This window comes from Nanorana parkeri, unplaced genomic scaffold, assembly GCF_000935625.1.
Source record: "Nanorana parkeri isolate BGI_ZX_2015 unplaced genomic scaffold, ASM93562v1 scaffold167, whole genome shotgun sequence".
NCBI classification, from domain to species: domain Eukaryota; kingdom Metazoa; phylum Chordata; class Amphibia; order Anura; family Dicroglossidae; genus Nanorana; species Nanorana parkeri.
In genome coordinates, this window is record NW_017306435.1 from 1,340,375 (window position 1) to 1,359,866 (window position 19,492).

The 19,492-nt window shown below is 42.9% G+C and overlaps 1 protein-coding gene across 1 annotated transcript in view; it reads right to left on the reverse strand.

Annotated features, from left to right (window-relative positions):
- Positions 1-9,922: 9,922 nt before the first annotated feature.
- The window catches only part of HMG20A (high mobility group 20A), a 31,442-nt gene continuing 21,872 nt past the window's right edge, over positions 9,923-19,492 (reverse strand). Inside the window, exons 5-9 of the mRNA XM_018554641.1 lie at positions 18,589-18,721; positions 13,764-13,795; positions 11,178-11,253; positions 10,811-11,026; positions 9,923-10,428 (exon numbers count right to left, since the gene is read on the reverse strand). Coding sequence (XP_018410143.1) covers positions 10,292-10,428; positions 10,811-11,026; positions 11,178-11,253; positions 13,764-13,795; positions 18,589-18,721 — 594 coding nt within the window. The 3' untranslated portion in view covers positions 9,923-10,291. The remainder of the gene's footprint in view (positions 10,429-10,810; positions 11,027-11,177; positions 11,254-13,763; positions 13,796-18,588; positions 18,722-19,492) is intronic.

Consider the following 19,492-nt stretch of genomic DNA (forward strand, 5'->3'; position numbering starts at 1 on the left):
TTTAATCTTCCTCAGTATCCTCACGTCTATGCACTGTGTATCAATGTTGATGATTTACAGGACATTAGACCACTGTAGAGGAAGGAGAGAGACGGAAGTAGCGCTCTAAGAAGAAGCCGGCTCAAAGCTTTGAGTGAGTATAACTTTGTCTTTTTAATCTAGACACAAACAAGCAGTTAACTCCACTGCAAGGGTTAATTAAAAAATTGCTGGAGTTCCTCTTTAAGCTGTGGCACATTCTCTTCTGCCTCTCATTTGCCTCAGGAGGCTCAGAGGATGCGTCAAAGCACGGCAGAGCTGACTTTGAAGCTATAAACTGCCATTCTCTACTTCTGAAAATGTAGGATCATGAAGTAGGTATGTATCTGCCTTTAATTCTTATTTTCAGCTTCAGAATGGAGGTAATGCAACATCTCACTAGCACGAACGCAAGCATCAAACTAGGCAGAACTTCTAGCCCACCTTACTCTAAGGTTATAATGGTGTCCCCTCACTTCAGCTTTCAACAACCAAGGTCTCTGGGACAGAGTGATAAGAATATATCCTCACAGCAATAAAAACCAGACAGAGGTTTTAAACCTTTCCTACGATATTCAAAAAGAAAAAATCTGGTGTTCCACTTAAAAAAATTACTTTTGGGTAGGGATGCACAGGTACCAAGTACCGTACTCAGTACAAGTACAAGTACAGATACTTTCCCAGCTACTAGACTAGAGAAAAACTCAAAAGTTAGGAGGCAGCTGTCATTTTTAGCGAGCAGTGGCTACAGGGCTATTGGGATTTGTGTATTCCTGTTTTAATGTACGATTTGTTGTATGTATATATATTTATTAGGGATGCACCAATGCCATTTTTTCCAGACCAAGTACCGTGTTTCCCCGAAAATAAGACAGTGTCTTATTTATTTTTTTGCACGAAACTCATGTGACAGTTTTTTTAAGATAATACAGACTAATGATTTCAGGACAGTGGTGGAGCGCCAGAGCCAGGTCCCAGCTGCAACCACTGCAACCCTGGTAGTTCTCATAAAAATGCCAAGTATCGGCACTGGTATCCGAACTGGCATCTGTGCATCCCTACTTTTAGGGAAATTGTTATTTAAATCTTTTCTTTAAATCTTGCGGAAGCTGAATATCTAAATACCAGTCTGTGCCCCAGAATGTGCATAACAAAGATCTGGAGCCACAGAAATGAATGGTGCACATTCATTTAGGGCTGGACATGGCCAGGACTTTTTTGGAGCACAGGCTGTGCAGAGGCTTGCTTCTCTTTCTTTTAATGTTGTGTTTGTTCATTAATATTTGAACACTGTCATCTGTCCTAACAAAGGGTTAAGGGATTAGAACCCTGGCTTGTGCATCATTTGTTAATGCCGTTAATGAGAGAAACAGAGTCTTCAAATTTCAGTCCTTTCTATAAGGACAGATCACTGCGAAGGTGCTCAGAAACAAAAAACCTGGATTCGGCCATCTTGCCTGCTGCAACAAAACATCTAAATGGTAAGAAATCATTTTTTTCTAAAATAATTTTTTGTTATGCTGTGTGAATGGGAACACAAAACAAACCTAAAGAGGATTTTGCTCAAATTTGACTGCAAAAGTTGAAATACACTTTAAGGTAAATATTTAGGTAGGTGGCTTCCACTGTGGGGGTGGGATTTAAAGGATGTCACAAAAAGTGAAGTTGTCCTTTAAGCACATTTATTCCCTTAGAAATATGGACATTTCTTCCACTATTAAATATGTAAAAGATCTCTTAAATATCACAGTTAAAGACAAACTTTGTAAATATTTTGAATAAAAAATGAAATTGAGGAAATTAAAGTCTCGTCTACTAAGCATGGCTTTAGTTTCAGACTATTGGTATGTTTAGTAAATCTTACAAGTTTTGAAGATCTGACATTTTTAAATGCCACTGCGGTAACTAGCACATCAGTGAACATGTTGTAAATATATTAGACTGTGGTGCAGTGGCTATAGTTAGATCTCTGACTAAATGCATCATTAAAATACCTGAGCAAATTATCATTACTAAGACAGAGCGTGTGTTTGTATGTCAAACTAAAAGTTCAACAGCATCCATTTTGTCCCTTATCATTTTAATGATTTTAGCACATTTGCTTAAAGTGAACCTTTCCATTCCCTGCGCACATGATCATAGTGGTACCTTCATAATCCACTTCATCAGCTGTTTCAATGCACTTCTTTCTGCAAAATGTACGGATAAAACACTGCTGTTACCAATATGCAAATGCCTTAATCTCCATCTCTAACATGTAAATGTCACAGGAGGTGTCTGACATGTACACTGTGACTTAAAAGAGAACTATAGGGTAAGTCTTTTTCCCTATAGTTCTCTTTAGGGTCACGGGAGGACATATACTAACCTCCTCCCGTGACCCAAAGCTCAGTATATCGCGGGCTATTGCCCACGATATACTGAGAGCGCTGCAGCCAGGACAGATCCCGACAATACTGTCTGGATCCACGCAGCTGCGTGAGTGACAGCTGGCTCTGCCTATCTAGAGTCAGAGCCAGCTGTGCCCGTGCCCTCCCCGGTCCAATCACAAGTCGCCTCTAACTAGAAGGATGAGTGGAAATCCATTACCTTATAGTTCTCCTTTAATGTGCAGCCATATTGGGATAACGCCTACTTTATATTTCTGTCTGTATTGTGCTGGTAGATCTCATCAGTTGTAAACTAGATTTGAATTCTGTCCTATCAAAGGGTTAGACTTGAATGCATTGCATGTTAATGAGAGGAAGCTCAGTCTGTCCCTCTTCTTTCACTTGCCAACTGCTTAGAGTAGCTTGGACTCTACACAAAGGCCTTCACCAAAGAAACATCGAAAAAGGTAAGAAATCATTTTTAGTTCTGCTGTGTGAATGGGAACACATAACAAACATATAGTGGGGCTTTCTCAAATTTGACTGCATGTGGAGATCCCTTATTGATCTTGTGCAAAAGGCAATTGGTGGCACCCAATGAGGAAATAACTAGGACACTGGGGCCAGACTTGAATAGAGTTTTTTCTCGGTGACTATGCATCAATGAGATGTTTATAAATTCAATGGTTCATGTTTGGGAGCTGTTTCAATAAACATTGGAAAAGACAAGGGTACCTAAAAAAAAATTAATAAAAAAAAAAATCAACTGGATAATTTAGGTTAAAGTCAATTGCACTCCAACTGTACATCTAGAGTGCACTGTCAAGTACATTAATTAAATGCTGTGGGCGCTGCCACACATTGAGATAAAGTTGCTTAGGAAATGTGCATTTGAGGAGCGTTGACAGCCCCAGGAGGGGTTACAGGGCTGGATTACAATTTTATGTGTCTAGAGTTAATATCTCCTGAAGGTGGCGCTATATAACCTATGAAAATTATTGGATCCTGTGTCCCTCCATGGACAGAGTAAAAAAAAAAAATGTATATACTGAACACTATAATTACAGCTATTAACCCCATACAGCTGTGTGGACCTTTCAGGGCCCATTGACACCATTGTACTGAGCTAACATGCACATTACTGCGCATAGTACGTTATTTATTGTGAGTGGCACCCCAAAGCACCTTAAAAACTCATGTACACTGCAGTGCACAGTGTCCTGTGCGTGGCACTGTGGGAAAATGCAGCTTGCCCAATTTTCATATGCACTGTGGTACATTTCAGCCCATTCATTTTAAATGAGATGCGCAATGTAACACATGACAATGCCCTAATGATTTTCTAATAAATGAACAGCTGCATCAACTTATTTTTTTGCCTCAGCAAGATAATATACGCGCTTGCGGCAATATCCCAACTATACCTCACCCTTCGTGACAGCAGCAGTGAAAATAAAGGAGCTACATTTCTCCTCCAGCCACTCTAAGATCAAAACACACTGCGTAATCTCCAACCCTCCTGAATAAACCCCTTTAAGTGAATACCAATTAATAGGTGCTCCCACCTCACTTAATGTAAAACAAAACACATATATAATTATGGATATACAGTATATTCCACTTAAATACAATTTTTATCATATAGTATCCTCAAAATATATAGTGTCCGTAGGTTATAACCAAGAAAACTTGTGATGGATTTCTCATTAAACCATGATTCACAAATGCTTCATGCAATTGATTCACTCCAACACAAAGTGCTTCCCAGTGCCACACCTCCATATGCCCAATCACTAGCACACTCACCAGATCCTCTAGCCCACAAATAATGGTCTATTAATGCTCTGTATAATTCTTTTGGCTCTGGATGCCTCTCACTCCAGTCTCCACCAGACCACCAGTGGTTAATTTGGATAGTGTCCCTTTCAGGTTGTTCTCATTTCCCCCAAAATAAGAAATCAGAATCGCACATTGTATAACATCCTTAGTCAAAATGTATTCGCATATGATCTAAAAACTTTAATTTTAGCCCTCGTTCACACCTGAACGTTTTGTAGCGCGTTCTACGCTCCACGAACGCTCTACAAAACGCTCAAAAATATAAATCTCATTGTATTCAATGGTCTCGTTCCCACCTTGGCGTATTTCGGCCCGTACCTAACGCGCTACAAAACGGCGCACGCCTGAAAAGGTACATGTACTACTTTGGGCCGTTTTGTTGCGCGTTTCCATTGGGATACAGCCAAGTAGCCTTCGGAAACGCGCAACTTTTTTACCGCGAATCGCGGTAAAAAACGCACGACTGTCGCGCGACAGACGCGCATATACAATACACCTAGGTGTGAACGAGACCTAAATGAAGGTATACTATAGCGCTGTAAACAGGACTCGGCCACTTTATACTGTATATACAAATCCCCTGGACTCGATACAAGTGTAGCAACGTTTTGGAACGCATCCAGTTCCTTCAACAGGCAAAACAAAGTGATGCACTCTGTTTTGTCTGATGAAGGAACTGGATGCGTTCGAAACGTTGGTACACTTGGTGATGTAACTGTACACATGGAATAAAAAGAACTTTGCTTGGAGAACCTTTGGAGTGCTGGTGACTGTTTTGTATAACTGATCCAGCGGCGCCATCCGCTGTAATTTTTGAGGCCACTATATGATCAAATTGTATTTAAGTGGACTATATATCCATATTTATATATGTATTTTGTTTTATATTGAGTGAGATGGGAGCACTTATTAACTGGTATTCACTTAAAGGGTTTTTTTTTAAGGAGGGTCGGAGATAGCGCAGTGTGTTTGGATCTTAAGAGTAATTTTTTTGCCTGCCCAGAGTTTGGCTTTAAATCATGCACCAGTAGGTCCATTTACAAGACCAGACTGCTTGGCTGGCAGGATCTCAATCACTGTTGGTCATTACAGTGTACAGCTAAATAAGAAAAAGCCATCTTACCATTCAGATAACAAACACAAGAAATAGACAATGCACACAAAGATTCAGTCAGCATACAAAATGCATCAGTCATCTGTGTTAAAGGAGAACTATGGGGTTAAGGCTTTTCCCCATAGTTCTCCTTAGGGTAACAGGAGGACACAAACTAGCGTCCTCCCGTCACCCTAGGCTCAGTATACCGCGAGCTGTAGCTCGCGGGATATACCGAGATGCCGCAGCTGAAGCGGATCCTGACAATTGTGCCGGGATCCGCCCAGCTGCGTGACTGACAGCTGGCTCTGCCTCTAGATAGGAAGAGCCAGCTGTACCCGCCCCCTCCGTTCCACCAGTCAGCGCTGGCGGATCGGAGTGGGGAATCCAGCCCCTTCCCTGTCACGGCAGAGAGCCGTGACAGGATCGAGAGGTGAGCGAAAGCCGGTATGTGTTCGCTCACCTCCCGATTTACTGAGCCGACCTGTGACAGTCTCATTGTCACAGGTCGGCTAGAACTATGAGGTGAGTGAAAAGCACTCACCTCATAGTTCTCCTTTAATAACCAGCTGTTTAGCATTGTATTCAGGTTATAATCTTATGTCCAAGGTCTAAATAGGTTGTAAAATGTGCCTGCATCTTAAGCGTGGAGAAAGATCATTTTATATAAGCATTGTAGGAGATTGCTTACTGTTGGACCAAGGAACGAGAAAGCAATTCTAACTGCAACATATTTCCTCAGGGCTCTCTCATTCTGAATGTGAGGTCCCTTTCGCATTTTAAAGTGCTTCCAATTCCAATGCAAATGAACATTTTTACTGGGTAACTTTTGCTTGGAAACGAAGGTCTTCAGCGCCATGAACGATACTGCACATGGTATAAGAATGTTGTAAAGTTCATCTATTGTCAGGAGACATTTCAGTCAGGGAATGGAGGTGAAATGACTGTGTTAATTGGTAGATCGAGGCAAATTAGATAGTCAGGCACATTGTGATTTGTTAAAATTGATGTTATGGCAAAAAAAAAAAGTTAGCACATCTCTGCAACACATGTACATTTCACCATGTTTTTTTTCTTATACAATCACAGAAAAATACATGTTGACCTGCCAGAAATCCTTGAGCGGAGAACCCCTGAGCTGACAACGCTGCCTCTGCTGCACTGAAATTCTAAGCAGTATTTCAGCACAGAAAATCTGCAGATAATTGTAAGGTGTATGGCCAACTTTAAGGTGCCCATACACCTTACAATTTATAAGCAGACCACAGAAGGTCTGCAGATAAATTGTAGGGTGTATGGGCACCTTTAGACAGGGCTGATAACACTGCCTAGAGTTTCTGTGCAGAAGAGGCAGCAATGTCAGCTTTCTGTAGGAAGTTAGGCATTCACTAGACATGTGCGATTCGTTTAGCTTCGAATTAAAATTCGTACGAATTTTCCACATGAAAAAAAATAAAGATTTCCAACTTATCTGAATGTTCCCATAACGAACATTTCAGATGCATCCAAATTTTTTTCCGAATGTCATTTTGAATATATTCATGTTGTTAAACGTTAACATAAAAAAGAGTGAAATCCCCTCCCCAATTAATACAAGAGCCTTTGGGTCTGGTAGGAATTTTAAGGGGACCTCCAACACCATAAAAAAACCCTTTGTTGACATTCGGGTCAGCTCTGTCATTTTGCGGCGAGTGTTCATCGGGATCGGTTGTGTTGGCGAGCGTCGGGTATTTTTTCTTTCAGCAAGTCGGTGACCGTCGTCAATTGCGATTGCCATAATGGACGTTTGGATTACATCGAAATTTTATGAAAGGGGGCACCCAGATTCCTATAATCCCCCCTGGCTGCAGACCCCTACAAAAACTGGTCCAGTGTTGTGGGCCCTTGTCCTCATCGACATTGGGGCCCCCAGGCAAAACACTCTCCCTATGTTCAAGGCATGTAGCTTGGTATGGTGCAGGTGGGCCCCACCTTTCCTGCTCTCCCAAGCTGCTGCTCAGAACACGGGTCTGGTAAGGCATTTTAGGGCGAACCCCACATATTTCTTGTTTATTTAGCGTTGGAGGACCCCACTCAAACTCCTACCAGACCTGAAGGGTCTGGTAGGAATTTGTGGCGGTGGCGAGCAGCACTTTTTTTTTAAAATTATGGTTTCTCTGCACTGACAAACACTTTATTTCTCATGGTATGCCAAATTGCCTGATCTGTGGAGAGTTAAGGGTTGATCTGTTTCTCCCTTAGCACCCATTACAGGCAAAAGGTGAGATTCTCTGCAAATCTGGTGATTTGGGATTCATCAGAACATATCTGATTTGCCTGATCCATCAATCAATTCGCTCATCTCTGCTATTGACAGACCATAATACAGGCTGGAACTGTAGCAAGATAACACAGACCTCAAGTTGGATCTCATCTGTAACCCCCTTAACAAGGAAACAACCTGCAAGCTATGGATATAACTACAACCATCTAATACTTGATGATGAATTTCCTTCTGCTCTGAGTATATTCATATATAAATTATACAAATACATCATACTAACATGAGATTAAAATGTATGATAAAATATGTCCACTGTGATTTCTCTTATACCAGAAGTAGCTAGCTAGAAGACGTTACTAAACATGTTTCTGTTGGACAGCAGAATCCAATTCCTTGGTGACTGGGGAGGGGGGGCAGGTAATAAATACAGATTACCCTAGTAATCTTTCTCAACTGGGTCCACAGAGGTTCATGCATAATGTATAAGGGTCCTGCACAGACAGAGACAATTGTTCGAAAATGAATCATGCCTGCTTTGGGTTGTATATGAAGGTGTGTTATCTTATAAGCAACTGTGAAACTGCTTATATATCTTCAGCACAACAAAAAGGTATATTATCTAGCTTAATAGATATCGACATAGCTAAGAGATCATTTACCTGTAGATAAAGACTTTGTTTGCAGCTTGAGTTACCAATGTTAATGTCTAATAAAGAATAGTCTGCACAGCATATAATCACTAGTGCAGCTAGGAATATATTAGTGCGTGTAGCTCTGCTAGTACATGCATTGCAAGGTAGAGAACATTTGGATAAATGGAACATGTATATAACAAATACATTGAAAAAAGGTACCTGGAAAATTAGGGGACATAGGCACGACAGTATGAGAGGGAGAGCGAGAGAAGGAGAGAGAGAGAGAGAGAGAGCGAGAGAAGGAGAGAGAGAGCGAGAGAAGGAGAGAGAGAGAGAGAGCGAGAGAAGGAGAGAGAGAGAGAGAGAGAGAGAGAGGGAGAGAGAGAGAGAGAGAGAGAGAGAGAGAGAGAGAGAGAGAGAGAGCGAGAGAAGGAGAGAGAGAGAGAGAGCGAGAGAAGGAGAGAGGAGAGAGAGAGAGAGCGAGAGGAGAGAGAGAGAGGAGAGAGAGAGAAGGAGAGAGAGAGAAGGAGAGAGAGAGAGAGAAGGAGAGAGAGAGCGAGAGAAGGAGAGAGAGCGAGAGGAGAGAGAGCGAGAGAAGGAGAGAGAGCGAGAGAAGGAGAGAGAGCGTATCAGCAAAAATAGGTGAAGCCTGCCATGGCAATGCAGCTTTTCTAGTGAAAGCCCATGATTATGGCTGGTCATGGCAGGATATGCTTGGCACTCATAGGAGCCAGCTCTCTTCCCACACAACCTTTGTTAATTAACAAAGTGATTAAATGCTTAGTAATTAATTGCCGGGAGTGACACTGGCTCCTGTGTCTCTTTAAGATGCCTTCAAATGAGTTTATTATATGGTGGGTCTAACCTTGTTAGGGAGGGATGAAGAGTGCTATTGATCTGGCACTGATTGGTTTAACTAACTCTCAGACCTGTAATTAAGGAAAGAATTGCAGTCCAGAATCCCTGAAAAGGGTGAGATGTTTTTTTTCCCTTTCAAACAGACAATATTCTGCAAGAAAGAGTTCCTTGGAAATGACTTACCTATTACGGTGGATACAAATACTCACTAGGCTACTAATTGTGATAGACCATTACAGAGCTCTATTAAGATGTTAGATACACTGTTCGGTGAAGGGTAACTACCAGCTCCAGGATAAGCAGATACTGAAAAGCTTCTTCCGTTCAAGGACAGGACTTGTATATGTACTGGCACAACAGCAAACCAAAAAGTACACACTGGGGTCATGTGAAGAGTTTACAGCCAAATACTTTCTTTTTTAACAATAAAATTACAGTTGCACACATGCATGTATCACAAAATATGCAAGAATCAATGGAATGTTCTACAATAAAAAAAGAAAAAGCATGTTCTTATTCAGTTTTTGACTTACAATACACAAGTGAACACAAAACTGATGATCAAAACAGAAAAAGTGTCTAATATGAAGACAAGAAAGCATGTTCTTACTCAGTTTTCACTTACAATAAATGTGAACACAAAATTGATAATCAAATTAAAAAAAAAGGGTTTTTACCATGAAAGACAGTTCCAAAATAAGATGACCACCTTTTATATATTACATAACACATCAGGCTAAAGCATAAACAAAATTGCCCTGTTAACCAGACAGGCCAGATCCTAAAAGCCAGGCAGCCAATGTATCTAGAACATTACAGCAGGATCAAATTCGTTTTTCTTTATTATTGATGCCATTAAAAGAACATTTTCCCTAGATTCTAGGCTGACCTGACTGGTTTATAAACCGGAGAGAAATTTTTCCACCTTGTTGAACAAATGGCACAAAACAGCAATGTTTACATAGCAATAATCAATAAGAGGGAGTTATCAATAATATCAAATCAACATAAAACATGATCACTTTATTGACAAACTGTATATGCAGCTCTGCTATTCATGTGCTGTGTGAGATAGAGAAAGTAGTATTTGCTTTAGTTCAGAGCGTTCTTTTAATCCTCTTTATGTCTTTATTCTGCTAGTTGCTGCAAGCCCCTCCATCAGCAAAAAGGTCAAACATGAAGGTCCTTTTGGTTGCAAGGAGCGTGAGATTTATCCTCAACCCTCCAGCTGACTTAACACTTCTATGACGCCAGAGATAAGAGCCTCGCTCTCCTTGGGGTGCGTAAGCACGGCACTTTGCAGGCGGCTCATATATGAGTCAATTGTCTCCAAGGTTGGTGTCTCAGTGGTACCTGATTGAAGGCAGAGAAGGAGAATTATGGAAGACAGTGACAAGGATGTACAGGAGAATGGCAGGTATCAGTCAAATGTATGCTACTGCTTATTACCATCATGTCTCTCTCCAACTCAAGTTACATTTTGATTTAACCAGAAGCAAGTCAGTGTACAAAATATATCCGCAGCTTATTCTCTCCCATGCTTTCCTCTGTTTACTCTCACATCCACACTCAATCCTGTTACTTTCTTCGATTTATTCACACTATAGTCTAAGTCTGTTTCTTCCTCAATATGTTGACTACAACATCTGCGTAATCATGTGCTAGGGGCTTCATTAAGCTAACACATACGGTACATATAAGTTGTGAAAATAAGTAGTATGGGCAGAATACGGACCTGGGATAGGGATGGCTTGCAGGCAGTGTGCAAGAGTCTGGCGAACATTTTGTAAATGCTGTTGTAGCAGACTGCTCCTCCCCTGTTCTTGCTGCAGCTCAGCCTCCAGTCTCTGCACTGCAGATCGCATGCTTTCCACATGCTTCTGCAGCGCTGCGTTCCGTTCCTCATACTCCATGTTGGATTTCCTGAGCTGTCTTAACTCGGTTTCCCGTGCTGCAGAAAGAATGATGGATAGCAGTGAAATGAGAACAGGTCTAACCAAAGTATCCTGCTGCTACCAAAAGAGAATTACAAACTATTCTGTCAGCACAAAAAAAGGTTCATCAATCAAAAACCTCCCAGCACTTTGACCCGGCACCCTCACCTTTGCTGTGATTCAGAAATTCTTCTGTGAAAATAGGAATTTCAAATACTGATCTCTCCTTCAAAACAGATTCTTTCTAAAATAGAGAAATACAAGATGATGAAGAGTAGAAAGCACATTGAAGGGAATAGGTGAAGCAGGGTGATCTGTACAAAGCACCAGAGAGGGGAAATCTGCTCCAGAAGAGAGGCCAACAGTCACTGACAAGGCAGGGAGGGATGAAATGAGTACATTAGGTTAGCTGGAGAGGGGATCAGTGAGAACATATTGTGGGATGAACTGACCTACAAAGCAAAGAAAAGTAACGAAGATGGAAAGCGTAAATCTGAGAATACATTTGATTAGTTGTGAATTCATATTTTGAGAAAACCTCAGTTTGGTTCTCAGTACACCAAGACAATATCCCTCATCAGAACCACAGGAAGTGTGTCTGCTTTAGGTTGTGTGTATTATGCAGTGAGAACAAAAGGGGGATGGATATTCTATCATTCAGGCAGCTTTAAATATTATTTCAATTCTTGGCTGTGGTGACATTTTTTTTTTAAAAACCCCATACTTTCATTTTTAATTCTTATGTGATACAGGAGTGTGGACATTTTTTCAAAAGCCACTTGTCCAAGGACTAAAGCGGGGGCCCAATCTACTTGTCCTGATACAAAAATAAATTTGAATGAAAAGCGTATTTAACGGTGCTAAAAAGTGCTTCTCATTGCTCGGCGTGGTCAGGTGACCGTGCTGACCAACGAGTGCTCGCAGGATTGCGAGCGCAATTCAAAATCCATGGCGCGGGGCTGCGCTGGATGGCAGCATGGGGAATGGCTAGTACACCCGAACCGGCGGAGCGGAAGGACCGTTCGCCAAAAGGCATGTATAGCAGGAGGGACAGGGGGCCAGACAAGCGGGTAATTCAATTTTTCCAAATTACTTGGGAAAGTGTACTTACCCTTTAATGCACATGCCTCCCAGCTACCACAATATATCACAGTGGAATGAGGGCAGCACTCACAATGCCCTACGCATGTGTTTATTCGCATATGCAGATGGCAGTGGGTGGCGGAGTTGGTTAACTTTTTTTTCCACTTTATCACTATTTATTTTTTACTTTTTAAAATTTGTATTCATCTTATTATCTTTTACTTGTAAACATTTTTGCATCTACTTGTATTGCTATCACACAGGAGCCAACAAGCCCCTGTGTGATAGCATTTGGAGGTGACAGGTTCTCTTTAAGGAACCTGTCACCTCCAAAACAGGAGTTCTGTGCTCGATCTCTTATGACAGCTGAGACAGGAAGGCTGTAAGTACAGCCTTCCTGTCTCACTGTTTACATGGAGCAGACCGGAGAACTGACATTCTCCGCTCTGCGCTTTCCATCCTGATGTAATTTGCCATGGTCCCAGGTCTCCCAAAAGAGTGGGGGATCCAGAAAATCATGGCGGGGAAGGGGACGGACAGACCAGAAGGGTTATTACCAGCGTAGCCGAGATCACCTGTACAAAACAAGTAGCGACTTTCCCTGCTCTACATTTAGCCCTGCTTGCCCAAAGCAGGGCTAAATGTAGATGAAAAAACAACCGCCCGCCGCTTGGAACTGCATGTCCCGGGTGCCGGGCGATAGAAATTCCACACCCCTGGAGGTATATATACAATCAGCAAATATGATTCTGGCTTTAAAAACTGATAAGCCAGCTTGGCCAGAGGGAGTCTTCTAGAACAGCTGGAAAATGTTGTATGCTTGTCCCAAGGCTGCACGCTGTGCAATGGAAGAGACCAGACAGATACAGCACAGTTAATACATAGCAGCGCTGGCAGGAACTGTTAAAGGGATCACATAGATCCTGTTTAGCTATAGCATCACTGCATTTTGGTAAACTGCCTTTATAACTGCCCATCCATCCTTTTTTTCTATCGGTGTATATCTCTATGTCTGTCACTAAACTATTTAAGAGGAGCAACTAGAATTGAGAAATATAAAAGATGGGGTAAAATAGCCGATTCTGTGGGTACTTTTTCCCCTCTCCAACACAAGTCACTTAGTACGCTTATTCAAATTTTTGTTCTCCTGTTTGATATTTACCATTTATGCTTCAAAACTGCAACGCCATTTAGACACTTTAATCTTTCAAGTCTGTGTGCTCATATAATCTATTCAACCACATTACCTTGTCCTCCTTTTTCTGTGGTTATTTAATGCATTTGACACACTGTTTTTCAACCCGTGCCATGTTTCTGCACTCAAGCTGTCACTCCTGTTTATAACTATCCTATAACATTTACAATAAATACCCATTTTCTTGATCTCTGGTGCCCTCATGCTATCACTCAAAGTCAATGGCATACTTAAAACATCAATTACATTGCTTATTTATTTTCATGTTTTTATATCCGTTGACTTTAATAAGTGATCTATCAGCACCTAATAAAGAATCAGGAGACCAATCATAATTATTAATCAGAAGTTAAAAAGAATGTACAGAACAATATTGCAGTGTGTGCGTATGAAACATTCAGATAATGAAAAAGATAACAGTAGTAAAAGTTGGTAAAGACAAGTAACATTGTTGTTTTATATATAGAAATATTTACCTCAGGGTCAGTGGGCATTGTACGGGATCCTTCTGAAAAAAATAAGAGATATGAATTATGAAGGAAAGACTATCTTTTAAACCTCAAAAATATTGAGCTCCATTGTCAACATCCAATAACAAAAACAAGAATTTTGTACTTTCCGAAAAAACTGTTTCTTGAAGTTCAACAAGTGTCACTGTAATAGGTCACACTGCCATCTACAGGAGGATTTGGACACTGGCAAACTAAAAAGCCATTGGCCAGTCAGGTATAACCCCTCCCACTCCAAGAACGGTTCAGGTTTTTTTTTTAAAGAAAAGCATTACATAGGAGTAGACACAATTATGGAGTGATGGGACCTATGTCCCTTAAAGTGTTATTTTTACTTTTGCAGCTACAGCTGCAGGAAAGTTTCTAGAGGTGAAGGTGTAGAACTAGGTTTACAGCCTCCATGTTCACAGTCAACAAAAAAAATGTACAAGTTAGCCCATAAAATCAGCATAGCTGCAGATAACGAAACAGGCAATCTGTGTCAGGTCTCTTAGGAGGGACAATGCATGCTGACCCGGAACGGTTAGGGGATCATGAGCTTAAGAAAAGCCAAAGCTGCAGGGCTGTTCTCCTTGTACGGTTTAACAGGAACAACTTAATAGAACACACCAGGTAAAACTGAGGTTTACACAACCAACTGCTTAAGCAGGAGAGGTTTAATGGCCAGAGGCATGTTACTATAGGCAGTACAGAGGACTAACCAACGTTTGAACCATGTGTCTGTAACAGAAAGGAGCAATGGTGGGAAGAAGCTGCCTCTAGAGCTGCAACAGTTAATCGATTTAGTTGATTAAAAATCGACGATCGAAAACGTTGTCAATGTTTTCGATCGTCGATTCGATTCGGGGGCTCCACACGCGGCCTGAGCCACACCTCACACGCTGCTCCCGATGTGGCCGCCGCACAGGTCGTTTAAGCCGCACCCACCGCACATGCTGCTGAAGCCGCGCATGCTGCTGCTCTCCTCCTCGCTGTGAGCTCCCTCACTCGCCGCTGGCCCGCCGACAATCGAGGGCCCACGCTCTGAAAGTGCGGTAAGTCAGGAGTGGACCCGTTGTAGACTAGAAATGTAGCAATCCCACCATCCTCTCCATCCCTGCACTCAATTCCACCATCATACCCATCCCTGCACTCCATTCCACCATCATCGTTCCAGTCCTCTCCATCCCTGCACTCCATTCCACCATCATCGTTCCCGTCCTCTCCATCCCTGCACTCCATTCCACCATCATACCCGTCCTCTCCATCCCTGCACTCCATTCCACCAACATATCCGTCCTCTCCTTCCCTGCACTCCATTCCATCATCATACCCGTCCTCTGCACCCCATTCCACCATCATACCCGGCCTCTCTATCCCTGCACTCCATTTCACCATCATACCCGTCCTCTCCTTCCCTGCACTCCATTCCACCATCATATACGTCCTCTACTTCCCTGCACCCCATCCCATCATCGTACCAGTCCTCTGCACCCCATTCCACCATCATACCCGTCCTCTCTATTCCTGCATCATACCCGTCCTCTCCAATAACACCAGCTATAGAGGAATACATCAGATCCCAGCAATACATTATACAGCGGCGCAATGGAGAATACCAGCAGCTACAGAGGACTACAAATCCCAGCAATAGTACATTATAGTATAATGTGCTATTCCTGGCATTTGTTGTATTCCTCTGAAGCTGCTGGTATTCTGCATTGCGCCGCTGTATAATGTACTATTGCTGGGATCTGATGTATTCCTCTATAGCAGGTGTTATTGGAGAGGACGGGTATGATGCATATCTATATTACACACCACACTTTTTTTTACTTCCACCGCTCCAAGCTTGCTCCTGTGATGGACTACAATCTCAATACAAACTAGTAGTCCATCACTGGAGACTTTTTTTTTTATCCGATTAATCGAACTTAATAAATCGGCTAACTAATCGATTTTTTAAATAAGTGTTAGCTGCAGCCCTAGCTGCCTCACACTGAAGGAAATAAGGCAGGTACAAAGCAGGGAGTGTGGGCATGCAACACTCAAGCAAATGATGCATTTAAATCCTCAGCAATTGGGGGGGCGTGGCTTGGACATGGCGCCGTGAGCACACGCACTAGGAGAGCTCTGCAGCCACTGAACCGGACAGACGTCTTAACGAACTCTATGCCCTGAATTCCTTCATGCCCAAGGAGCAGAGGACCCACAGCACCCACGGTGACCCCAGATCTGCCTCCCTCTACAACTTTTTTACCCGCCAGCCGCCGATTACCGCGGCCTCGACTGCAGTCAAGATGGCGCTTACCCGCTCCTCGGCGGCCGGGACGAGGCACAACAACCCTGACCCCTGACCAGGATGAGTCCCGAGAACCGGAATGCCCAGGGTTCCCAAGCCAGCCACAGGACACACCGCGCCCGGGCTCCCCGCCCAGCCCCTCTCTGTTCACACACGTGCTGACTCTGGATGCACAGGGGGAGAGCGGTCTGCAGGGCCTGCTGCCGCAGCTGCCCACTAAAAGGGACCTTGACAACATGGCTTCCTGTATCGTTGCGGCCCTGAAAAAAGAGCTCCATGACCTCACCCACCGCATTGAGGCAGTAAGGACATCTTCCCTTTCCCTTCGCCTATGACCCCGCAGATGCCTACCGCCAGGCCATGTCCACGACACCCTCTTAGGTCCGAGCGGGGAATGAAATGGAATGCTACTCTCTAGACCCATAACCGTACTGCTCCTTTCCCCCCCCCAGTTCCCCTCCTTCTGGCTCTCTCCCCCTTATCTCACCCTATATACCCTTCTTCCATACCCTGACCCACACTCCCCGCCTTAGCCTATCCCCGTTAATGTCATACATAAGCAAACCATTGATATATGTGTTTTGGAGTGATAGAAACTGTCAGCCTATCTGAGTTTGCTTACCAAGGGCGACTGCCCCAGTGCCTGTGACCGTGTTAGACCTATACCACACTGATGTTTTATTACCTGATGTCCGATTGTATTGAACATGCGGTCTGTTGTTTTCCACTTATTTTTCAAATGTGATGCGTAAGGTCCTCAAGGCCACACAACGCTTGTTATGTTGGGCTGGCTAGCCCTCTCATGCTCTCAATACATGTAATGAGATGACTGTACTCCCCTACCCCGAATGTGTATCGCGGAAGTTGCTATATTGTTGAGACACTGTCTCCTTATGTCATTGTACCTTTTCTGTGTATAATAAAGCTGATTCTTGATTTAAAAAAAAAAATCCTCAGCAATTAATTGTGGTGTATAATGTCACCAATAGACTAGTAGCTCCCAATGCTCAGCGAATTACATACTTATTAAGAATCTTCAGAAATTGGGTCACCCCAGAGGCTGTACCATGGCTCTGGACCTAGAAAGCACTCTGCACCTAAGGTCACATTTCAGGCCGGCGTTGCAATCTTTGGTCAGGGTAAGACCTTGCTGAGAATTAGCAGATCAAGACAGCTGCATAAAAAAACGCATCTCAGCAGCATGTAGTGGGTGTCTTAATTGAAGACAAAAATAAAAGAAAAATGGATGTCTGACCTCCTAAGATGTTGGCCCAAAAATCAAGCATGCTGACAGTGGGGTTAAACCTGACTGGGCAAGGCTTTTTTGTTTGCCAGTGTCCAAATTCTCCTGTAGGTAGCAGTATTACTCAAAAATTACTGATCCGGTATACCTTCATGAATGTAAAGAAAACACATTTTAGCAGTTGAAAAGATATTTCACGGCCAATCAGGGTTGATTTAAGAAGGAGTAGAGTAAAGGTGCCCATACACTGCACGATTATCGTACGATAATCGTATGCGATCGGTTTTTCGTACGATAATCGAGCAGTGTGAACGGAGACGTGCGACCGTTTCTACTGTACGGTCGCACGTCTTCTGTCGAACCAGCATGTTCGAAAACCAGCTGGGAATCGTACAATTCTCGGCTGGTTAGAACGGTGCTCGGAAGACAAATGCCGAACGGGCCGGTGTGCGCACGCGCACACTGCCCGTTCAGCATTGCGGTCATCGGAAGCCCGCCCCTCGGGGGGGCGGGCTTGCGATGATCGAGAGTGCGATCTGCCTGTCCAAGATAGGCAGATCGTACTTTTTTTAATCCCTGTACAACCATCGCAAGACTAAAGTCTTGCGATGGTTGTAGAGTGTATGGCCACCTTAAGTTTACTTTGCAAAGTAGTGAATGAGGTGAAGCTGTGCTGACTGCAATTATCCAATTCCAATCATGTGCAAGCAAGAAGCCAGTTGTAGTTGTTTTCCATTTCCCCCTGCATGTTATTGGGTAACACAACATGCTCTGCTCCTTTAGTAAACCAACCCCATTATGTCAATACTTCAAATTAATCCAGTTTTGTATTTTATACAGAACTAGCAAAAGTGCCAAAACCTGTCTCTAATATCAGCCTTCTGTAATTCCCTGCACAGAAGCATTCAGGCTGGGAGAGGGAGGGGAAGCAATCAGGGTTGCATTGCCCACTGCTGTCATTCTTCCCTTCTGAAAACACATATTACCTCATCACTTGGCTGTGTTTTGTAATGCACAGTCAGAGGTTGGGGTGCGCCCAGGACCAGGTTATGCTGCCTGCAACACAAGTCTACAGGTGGGCCCAGGACTGTGGCAGGGGATTGCTGGGCAGAATTACAATTTTTCTGGCAAGTAAAGAAGTTCATGCGTTTCAGCTGTTTGTCAAAAGTTCAGGATTAAAGTACCTCAGATAAAACTTACCTGATTACAAGCTACACACAGTTTAACTTGTTAGCTCTTAGCCCCACTGCTTTCTTCCCACAACTTACCCTGCCTCTGTTGCCTCCCTTTTTGACGGTTCTGTGATTTGCGGCTGTATGAACGGAAAGCCTCTGTTTTCTGGTACTGCTGCAGCTCCTTTGTATACCGTTCTTTGTCTCTATCTGCTTCATCCAAGAAACGCTGAAACAATATAAACACAGTGTTGGCGAACAGGTGAAAAAAAAACATGAACAGGACAGAGAATAGGAAAATAGCTGGAATGCTCAAAGACAAAACAGAAATATCAGTGGGCTGAGGAGATGAATAAACACGGGTAGGGATTTATCAAAAGTGGAGCAGACAAAATCTGGAGCAGTTGCCCATGGTAACCAATCAGCTTCTGTTTGTTCAGTTACGATTTGAAAATGAAAGAGAAGCTGATTGGTTGTCATGGGTAACTGCTCTAGCTTTTGATAAATTCCCCTAACTGTGTTTTCATGGGAATGTGGGATAACTTTTAAACACATCTTTAGGTAGTAGTATCTTGTATGTGGTTACCTATAAATAATGCAGAAAGTTTGGAGTGTAAGTGATATCACTTATGGGCTAGTTTTTTAAAGGTGCAAGTTTTGGCGATTTGGGGTCTTTCCTCTGAGAACTGTTTAATGCTTGAGGAAGGGACCTAAAGCCCTGAAACCCAAGGGTAAAGCTGGCCATACACTATCTGACATTATCTGCAGGTTTTCTGGTCAGATGGACAAAGTGCAACAGATTCCTCCATTTATGATACACTGTGCGCATGGAGGAATCTCCCACTGGGCCAAACTTCAGAAACTTGCTAGTCAGCCCCGCTGGCTCTCTAAAAATCTATAAGTGTATGCCAGCTTAAGTTAGCCAATAAAGGGTATTGCTTAAACACCAAACTTTCTGCAACACCTTTTTAACAAATCCTGGTGAACACAGGGAATTCAT